This window comes from Berghia stephanieae, chromosome 11 (assembly GCF_034508935.2).
Source record: "Berghia stephanieae isolate SIO BIC M18660-M18661 chromosome 11, UCSD_Bste_1.3, whole genome shotgun sequence".
Classification (NCBI taxonomy): domain Eukaryota; kingdom Metazoa; phylum Mollusca; class Gastropoda; order Nudibranchia; family Aeolidiidae; genus Berghia; species Berghia stephanieae.
Window position 1 is genome coordinate 41,365,741 of NC_088370.1, and position 10,365 is coordinate 41,376,105.

General features: G+C 35.3%; 1 protein-coding gene across 1 annotated transcript in view; it reads right to left on the reverse strand.

The window, feature by feature from the left end:
• LOC144957020 (uncharacterized) overlaps window positions 1-10,011 on the reverse strand; it is a 28,517-nt gene extending 18,506 nt beyond the window's left edge. The window contains exon 1 of the mRNA XM_078887947.1: window positions 9,569-10,011. Within this exon, the coding sequence (XP_078744073.1) occupies window positions 9,569-9,748 (180 nt within the window). The 5' untranslated portion in view covers window positions 9,749-10,011. The remainder of the gene's footprint in view (window positions 1-9,568) is intronic.
• Between the last annotated feature and the right edge of the window lie 354 nt (window positions 10,012-10,365).

Sequence of the window (10,365 nt, forward strand, 5' to 3'; positions counted from 1 at the left end):
AGTGGCTGATTGGTGGGCAGAGGGGCTTTATAAACAAGTAATAAAAAATGAGAAGAAAAAAAAACAGAAAGCAAAACCATTACAAAACTTTATACAGCTGGCAATAAAAAACTGATCCCCTTGCTTGTTGGTCGGATGCTCAACCAAACGTCTAACTTAAGTATACTTATTTTTCATTCATTTCAACTAATTAGTGTGTGTGTGTGTATGTGTGTGTGTGTGTGTGTGTGTGTGTGTGCGTTTGTGTGTGTGTATGGGTGTCGGTGTGACTGTCTGTCCAGGCGTTTTTTGTTTAGTTGTTTTTTGGGGGTTTTTTTTGTGTTTTTCTTTTTCATCGTCTTCATATCTCTCACTTTCCACACATCCTTCTATTTTTTGTCCAAACTTTTGGAGAAGGTAGTACTGACACAATTATCTCATCTTAAGAACAACAGTTGAGTCAGCCTACAAACAGCAACACAGTACTGAAACGGCGCTTCTTAAAATCTTTTGTTATATAATGCGGATGCTAACAATATCAATTTATTATGCCTTTAAGATCTTTCAGATGCCTTTGACACAATTAACCATTACATTTTGTTAAGAAGACTAGAAAATAAGTTCGGCGTAAAAGGAATTGCCCTTAAATGGATTACACCATATTTACAGGATCGATGGCAGACTGTCGTGGTGAATGGTGTTCAGTCAGAACAAGTTTTACTAAACTTTGGAGTGCGTTCTTGGCCTTGTCCTTTTTTTTTCTGTATAAGCACCCCCTTTCTCGTGTGATATCCAGATTCAATCTGAGTTATCATTTTAATGTTGGTGATACGCAAATTTATGATTCAGTACCCCTAAGTAATTTACAATTCTTAATACAACGAATTTCGAGCTGTTTTATGAGATTAAATCTTGAATGTACCATAACAAGTTAAAATTAAATGATAGTAAATGATAGTAAAACTGAGATTTTAATGTGTGGAAGGCAAATAATTCACCTATTACTCTCGGAAATAGCACAACAGAATTTTCAAATAAATCAAAAAACCTTAGCGTCATCATTGATAAACATATTTCCATAACAAGCTGCTACGTGAATAACACCATACAATCTATGTACATAGAAATGAATAAAATAAGCAAAATTCGTAATTTAATGTAGCAGAACTTTTAATCAATTCCCTTGTTTTAAATAAATTGTACTATTGTAACTCCCTGTGGGCGAAATTAGCTAAAGACAAAATATTTTTTTGTTCATCTTATTAGCTCATAATTTGGGCACCTTTTTAAATTTAGTAAGAATGATGTCGCCTATTTCATTCAGTATAAATGTACCAACAGATTTCGTTCCATTTCATGCTTTTCGTTTCCTATGACAATGAAGATATTGATTTTAAAACAAAAAGGTATGTGTGTTGTACGTGTTGGGGGCGGGGGAAGGGGGACATTCCCTATTTTCCAGCTATTCTTAGGTTTAATTCACTATCACTCACTCACCCCAATATCGTTGTACAATGACAAAACCCTGATACACAATTAAAGTCTAATTTACAAGATAGCCAAAATCATCAATAAGCGTAAATTAAAGCTATTATGCTTAATAAAAATAGACTCATCTTGAAAAAGGAGTCAGGGTCTAAAAGATTGAGGAATAGTCTAATGTAGTAATATTATATCAGAGGCACGCCTACAAACTTGACGGAGATAATTTATTCATTCCCCTCACGCCAGGTCAACCACACTTAGCCTTGCCTCTCACTCGTCCGTGATGGCGAGTGCTCGCCATCGCTGACGTAAAACGTTTGTCGATCGAGTTATTCGTATTTTGCTATATTCTTAACTGAGATACTGTTCTTTTGGTGAATACGGACGAGGCATTTTGCGTTGCGGTTAACCAGGGTGAACAGTATGTGAGACGGTCGTATAAGATACTGTCCTTTTGTTGGTTACAGGTAGAGTTATTTGCTTGGCTTTAACCAAGAAAGAACAGTATCTCAAAATATTACGCAACATATTACGTCAATGAAATCGCCGACTAACAGAAAAACGCAATTTGTCATTAGCTATCATTTAATGTTAGATGTCTTCCACTATGTAATAGAATTAAAGAGTTATGAATGAAAAAACTAAATGTGTCGATTGCGGCAAAACTGGTTGGATCTGGGTCAGCCCAGATACTGTCCTTTTGTTGGTTAGGGCGTGCCAGTCCTGACGATGGCTGATTAGGCCTGAAACATCGATGTAGACTGACTCCAACATTGAGGTAAATATTAAAATAATATATATATATGTATATGAAGAGTAGTGAAAACTCCCTAACTCCGTTTTCCCCATTTTGAGATATTGATGGTTATTTCCCCTAATTTTTATAATTCGGTCTATTATGTTATCATATTTAAACTTCAAATTCGCACAACTGAACGGGAACTAGCTATTGTGTCATTTGATGCTTAAAAATAAAATTTACGTTTCAATTTTTCTCTTAAAAAGTAGGAAAATCGACTTGACGAGTTTTGGAAAATAAGCCATTACACATACACACACATAGACACACACACACACACACACACACACACACACACACATATATCATATACATGATATATGATACGGTTTTGGAGTAAAGGTATGTTTAAGGGGTCTTTTATTATTAAGGCAACCAATCGTTTTGGAATATGTCCAAAGACTTGTGACAAAATTAGTGCTGATTCTTCATGATGTTTGTTATGAAGAACGATTAAAATGTCTGGGATTTCCAACATTAGAATATAGAAGAATGAGAGGTGATTTTTTTCAATTATAATTTAATTAGTTCACTGTCTTGATAACACAAAATACAATTATGGTTTTGATCACTCTCCAAAGGGAGCGATCTATATTCATGTTTTCGTCCGATCGATTCAACAATCACGTGATTTGTTGCTGTCCAACGATTGGACATTCCTGAACAAATGTAAACACGCTGATTTTTTTATGAATGTTGTAAATATACCCATGTGTCAACCTGAACACTATGACCAATCGTAATGTTAGATAGTTCAAAATCTGTGAACACTTTTCACTATGTAGGTCACTTTGAGCACATTTTGCAATGTGACCAATGAGCTCGAGCACATGGAAATGCAAATATAGATCATATATTTATTTCAAGATACTTTGCTTCAATAAACAGGTAGATAATCACGGCTCTCGGACATTTGTCATAATGTAAACATTGACAGTGATTAGTTGACATAGCGAACTACACAGGTTTTACTATTGATGGCACGTATCTAAGCAAAATAGAAACTTGTTCTACCGCTTGATCAATACAACCAAAACAGAAAACCATGTGTAAACTTAAACGTTTATTATATGATTGAGAAAATCATGTGATAATGGTCATGATCTATAGATAGTATGCAGATGACGTCACTCAGGCCTTTGTTATTGTTTTTGCCATCCGCGTTTGTGAGTTGTTCTCACTAAACTGTATTAACCAGACTATAAAAGTTCATGGTTACACAGAGTTTGTGTGTTGGTCCGTTATACTTCCGGATGGCAATGTTGTGAACTCCTTAGCCAAGCGCATACTATCTATATTACATTTCCATGGGCTCGAGGTCATTGGTCACATTGTAATATGTGCTCAAAGTGACCAACTAGTGAAAAGTGTTCACAGTTTTTGAAATATCTAACATCACGATTGGTCATGGGTATAACATGGGTATGCTACAGCTTTCATAAACAAAGCAGCGTGTTTCCACTTCTGAAAAAAAATGTCCAATCATTGGACAGCAACAAATCATGTGATTGATGACTTGGTTGGACGAACACATGAATATAGATCGTTCCCATTAGTCACCTATTTGGCGGTATATAAACATTAAAAATTATCAAAAAGAGGTCGATTTTAGTCACGTGATTGTTTATAAACAACCAACTATAGATAGTTCGAAGATGACGTCACTCAGGCCTTTGTTATTGTTTTTGCCATCCGCGTTTGTGAGTTGTTCTCACCAAACTATATTAACCAGGCTATAAAAGTTCATGGTTACACAGCGTTTGTGTGTTGGTCCGTTATACTTCCGGATGGCAATGTTGTGAACTCCTTGGCCAAGCGCATTCTATCTATATTTGTCCAAGCACGCGTGGGGGTGTGTCACAAATGTCATGTTCTGATTGGTCAAAAATATACTGGGTAATTGAGAAGAATACATTTAAATTACGTACTGCCAAATCATTGGGTAGTATGAAATTTCAAATTAATATTAATGTTAAAGATCTGAAAGAATTTTTAAAAATATCCTCTATACGAAACTATTTGCTTTATCATAAAGTGGTTGAGGGTAATCAGCTTGAATCAAAAAGAGTACCCAACAGTTCCTTGAAGCGCTAATTATTTAGTCTTCTCACCTCATTTGGTTTTCCCCTCCTACAACGCTGTTTCCTCCATTCGATTGTGGATAAATGGATTCTTCAGGGAGGAATGCTGTTAAGTTGCGTCTGAGTAATGCTGTTAATATGACTTTGCAGAATTTCTTACTGACACGACTTAACAGCATTCCTCCCTGAAGAATCCATCTATCTAAGAAAGGATGGAGGAAACAGCGCTGTTGGAGGGAAAAAAAACAAATGAGGTGAGAATACTAAATAATGCTTTATAATTCATATTTGACGTAGCATTCATAATATCAATAATAAGAATGGAAGTTTTAAAAAAAACAACACTTTCTTCTATGCTTATATTTGCTTCTCAATTTGTGGTATTCTTAAAGAATATGCAATGTGTACTGTAAAATATAGGGTTATGCTTTAAGGTGATATGATATACGATATCTAATATTGATAATTACAGTTATGTCCGCACTATTGTCATTACAGTAAGGATACCACTAAAATAAAATTAACGATAAAAACTGATGATAATGATGATGATGATGATGATGATGATGATGCTGATGCTGATGATGATGATGTTGACGATAATAATGATAGTTCTTATTACAATAATATCAATAATAATAATAATAATAATAATAATAATAATAATAATAATAATAATAATAATAATATCAATAATAATAATAATAATAATAATAATATAATAATAATAATAATAATAATAATAATATTAATAATAATAATAATAATAATATTAATAATAATAATAATAATAATAATAATAATAATAATAATAATAATAATATAATAATAATAATAATAATAATAATAATAATAATAATAATATTAATAATAATAATAATAATAATAATAATAATAATAATAATATTAATAATAATAATAATAATAATAATAATAATGATAATAATAACAATACTAATATCATCATCATTATTCATAATGACAAGCATGATCTTAATCACGTCTATAATACAATGACAATAATAAAAAATAACACGTTGAATATCTATATGTTTGGTGTCGTACAATCACGCATAACAATAGATATAATAAAACCGTGCAACCGCGAAGAATTCATGTATAAATATGACAAGTCTGAAATTCCTTTCATTGGAATTCCAATTTGTGACCATAGATGCACTGTGTTGAATAAATTAAACTTGGGTAACCCAAGACAAGGACCATAAAATATGTTGGGTTCATAATTCCGTAGCATATAAAACAATTAGATAGGCTCCGCGTCTCTCATTGGTATTGGAGAGGTTTAGCAGTTACTACTTATCAAGTATCACCCATAACGTAGAATGGGTAACTGGGTCTTTTAGATTTGACGGAAAGTACTTTGGGATAGACTAGCGTCCTATCCAAGGATAGCAAGCAATTGCTATTGTCCTTTTCACGCTATAGAAACCACGATAAACTCCGGTTTCATGGACTCAAATCCTCTGAAGGACTGAATAAAAAAATGATTAGTGCCACTATGCGATTTTATAGATAGTATGCGTTTGGCAAAGTATCTCACAACATTGCCATCCGGAAGTAATACGGACCAACACACAAAACTATGTGTAACCTTGAACGTTTATAGTCTAGTTAATAAAGTTTGGTGAGAATTACTCATAAATGCGGAAGGCAAAAAGAAATATCAAAGACCTGAGTGACGCCAACTTCGTTCTATCTATATGGGTTACAGAAATGTTCACAATGCAACCTCCTATCAAAAAGCTTATATTTTTACGTATACTAAGAATAAAGGCTCATGTGAGAGACATGTGATACAAGATGAATGGTGCGTGATACGTATGGTATGGGCTGTTAATCTTCTTCTTTCAGCTTATCAGGCATTTTGCAGGGTTGCCATGATTATTGCCACATCTCCATGCATCTCGGTTCATAGCATCATCTTCATCCAAGGCCAGTTCTTCCATATCGAGCTTTACCCTATCCAGCCATCCAGTCTTTGGGCATCTCTTTTTCCTCTTTTCCGCTAATAGGGTTCAACAGTCGTGACGTCATTTCCCTTGTATTACGCACATAACTTAGTAACTGGTTTTAAACTATCGAAACAATGGCGGGCGCCCTTATGAAATACTTCTCCGACGAGCATAAAAATGAACCCAGAGGAGAAAAACATTATAAATCTGATCATGTTTTGACTTTTATACATTCTGATCACATGACATGTAAAAAGTTCTAGCCAGCATGAAGAATGAAAAGTACCGATTGTCTTTGTTTAGAACAAAGCTGCTCCTTGCTGGGCGGACGTGACATCAGACTATTGAATCCAATTGTATATCCAATACTTTCCTTTCCACATACTCCCTCTCTCGTCTCCTAAACATGTCCACCCATTTCAATCTAAACCTCAAAATATGTCGGAGTGAAATGTGATTTTATTTTTTTTTCTTCTGTCAAGTGGTATGAAACTTACCTTCGGACCGTAGGGTTCGAATCTTGCTCTGTGCAGCGCATAGTTGAGTTCCCTGAGAGGACTCTTTACTAAAATTGTCTCACCGTATTAAGTTGAAAAATGAGAACCTGGCCGTTAACAGCATCGTCTCTGTCAGGGAAAAAAATGTAATATCGCCTAACAGGCGTCATGTTAGCCTACATCTTAATTATTGTTGCTCTTGGCTTGAGACACTTTGTAACACGCTTTGATCACATTTAGTGGATATGCCCGTTATGTTATAGCCTGACACTGAAATCCAAAGGACTGGCAGTTTGACGTCATTATTTGGTTTTGCACCGCCTAGTGAGTTGTCGTTAGTAGAACTCATGGAAACAAGTTATTTCATTGGTTGAACTATTGAATACAACTCACGATTTGTTTTCTTTTGTGGCAAAAGACTGGCATTTTGACGTCATTTTTTGGTCAATGTCGGGCCATAACTTTACGAAGGCCACGATATGACTTACTTTGGCCTTTTACCCTCCACGTTTTTCTGTCCTGTTCCATCACAAAGTCGGGTGTCTGCTTCTAGATCTCTTCTTCAGTTGATCTTTGATCGGCCATTCGTTCGTTTACCATGTGGATTCCAGGTCAAAGGTTGCCGAGAGTGATGGTAGTTGTCGGATTTCTAAGAGTGTGACCAATCCATTTCCATTTTCTCTTTAACATAAATTCTTTTGCAATAGGCTTCAACAGTTGTGATGTTATTTCCCTTGTAATGACGCACAGTAAGTTAGTAACTGGTTCTAAACTATCGGAACTATGGCGGACGGCCTGATGAAATACTTCTCCGACGAGCATAAAAATGTATCCAGAGGGTAAAAACACTAGACATCTGATCATGTTTTGACTTTTATACATTCTGATCACATGAAATGTGAAAAAATTCTAGCCAGCATGAAGAATAAAAAGCACCGATTTTCTTTGTTTAGAACCAAGCTGATCGTTTCTGGGCGGACGTGACATCAGACTATTGAATCCTATTGGTTGTTGGTTTGTTTTCTGCCACAGCTCGATGCAACTAATTTCTTCTTTTTCTTTTTCATGGATAATCGTGCTCTATATAACTCATTAACTTTTTTACTACATCGCTAATGGAGTCCCGACTTTGGATAATAATTTCATTGTAGAGATAGAATGCGCTTGGCCAAGGAGTTCACAACATTGCCATCCGGAAGTATAACGGACCAACACACAAACTCTGTGTTACCATGAACTTTTATAGTCTGGTTAATACAGTTTAGTGAGAACAACTCAAAAACGCGGATGGCAAAAACAATAACAAAGGCCTGAGTGACGTCATCTTTGAACTATCTATATTATGATCCTTTCATAATTTGAACAACGCACAGAGAACGGGTACAATTTTACAGGCATTGCTTTTTAAAATATATTTTGCGGAAACAGGTCGATTCCCCCCATCTATAGAAGGAACGAAAATGGCGCCATTCTGCTCTTTATTGTCATTTCTATACGGCCATTTTAATTGGATTCAATAGTCTGATGTGCGAGCAGCCTGGTTCTAAACAAAGAAAATCGGTACTTTTCATTTATCATGCAGGCTAGAACTTTTCATATGTCATGTGATTAGAATGTATGAAAGTCAAAACATGATCATATATATAATGTTTTTCTCCTTTGGATATACTTTTATGCTCGTCGGAGAAATATTTCATAACGGCGTCTGCCCTTTTTCAGATAGTTTAGAGCCAGTTACTAAGTTACCATTCGTCATTACGAGGGAAGTGACGTCATGACTGTTGAAGAGTATTATCAGCTCTCACTAAATTCTATCAAACTGGCTATAAACGTTTCAGGTTAACATATTTTGTGTGTTGTAACGTTATAATAGGCTGGCAGATGTTGTGAGTATGTTATCTTAACACCTAGCATCAATGGTCAATATCATTATCATATAGATAGTTCGAAGATGACGTCACTCAGGTCTTTGTTATTGTTTTTTGCCATCCGCGATTATGAGTACTTTTCACTAAACTTTATTAACCAGACTATAAACGTTCATAATTACACACAGTTTTGTGTGTTGGTCTGTTATACTTCCGGATGGCAATGTTGTGAACTTCTTAGACAAGCGTATACTATCTATAGATGCAGTGTGTATTGATTTTACTCTTCACTACAATAAGTGTACTGAATAAAACCAACTGGGACACTGACTGGACACACGATACGTAAAATAATTATAGATAGATGTTGGTGATGATGATGATGATGATGATGATGATGATGATGATGATGATGATGATGATGATGATGATGATGACGACGACGATGACAACGGCGATGACGATGACGATGGTGATGATGATGATGATGATGATGATGATGATGATGATGATGATGATGATGATGATGACAACGACGATGACGACGACGATGATGATGATGATGATGATGATGATGATGATGATGATGACGACGACGATGATGATGACGATGGTGATGATGATGATGATGATGATGATGATGACAACGACGATGACGACGACGATGATGATGATGATGATGATGATGATGATGATGATGATGATGATGACGACGACGATGATGATGATGATGATGATGATGATGATGATGATGATGACGACGACGACGACGACGACGATGATGATGATGATGATGATGATGATGATGATGATGATGATGATGATGATGATGATGATGATGATGATCACAAACCATTCTAAATTCCAATCATTTATATTTTCTCACCTTGCCATCCTTGACCAAGGCCACGGCCATTGCAGGTTGGGACTTATGACAGTCGAAAGAAGTCTGAAGCACTTTAGTAACCTCATCCGCGTCCAAGGCTAAACAGCCACTAAACAATTCACTCCCAAACACACAACAAAACAATAAAAGCACCACCGCTTTACTACTAAAACGCCACATCTTGTTAAATGTTTATTATTATTACCAACATAAAACAAAACAAGGATTTATCTATCTACTTGCGCGGTTAAAACGTTTGAAATAAATTAACACCAAAACTCCGAATGCTAATCTAACGTCTTTTCATAGAGCTGAAAAAAACAAACGAGAATAACCGAATTTAGAAATGATAAGGTTATAATTTATGACCGTGACATAAAACGGCTGTTTTCAACTTTACTGGTGACGAGATACCCAGTGGATAGGATGAGATAGACCCTGGCGAATGCGTGGTGTAGTTCATGCCATACATAATGACATCATGATATAATTGTTATGATAATTTAACCCACTAACAGCCAGACGGAAATAGAAGAACCAAGTTGATGTCACTCAGCAGCTCTTTGGGGTTATTCTTTTTTTTTTATAGAAGGAACGAAATTGACGTCACTCATCTCTTTGTTATAGATCGGACGAAGATGACGTCAGTCTGGTCTTTGTTATTGGTTTTTTTTTTTTTTTTTTTTTTTTTTTTTCAATCCGCGTTTATGAGTAATTCTCATTAAACTGTATTAACCAGACTATAAACGTTCACGATCACACGTAGTTTTGTGTGTTGGTCGGTTATATTTCCGGAT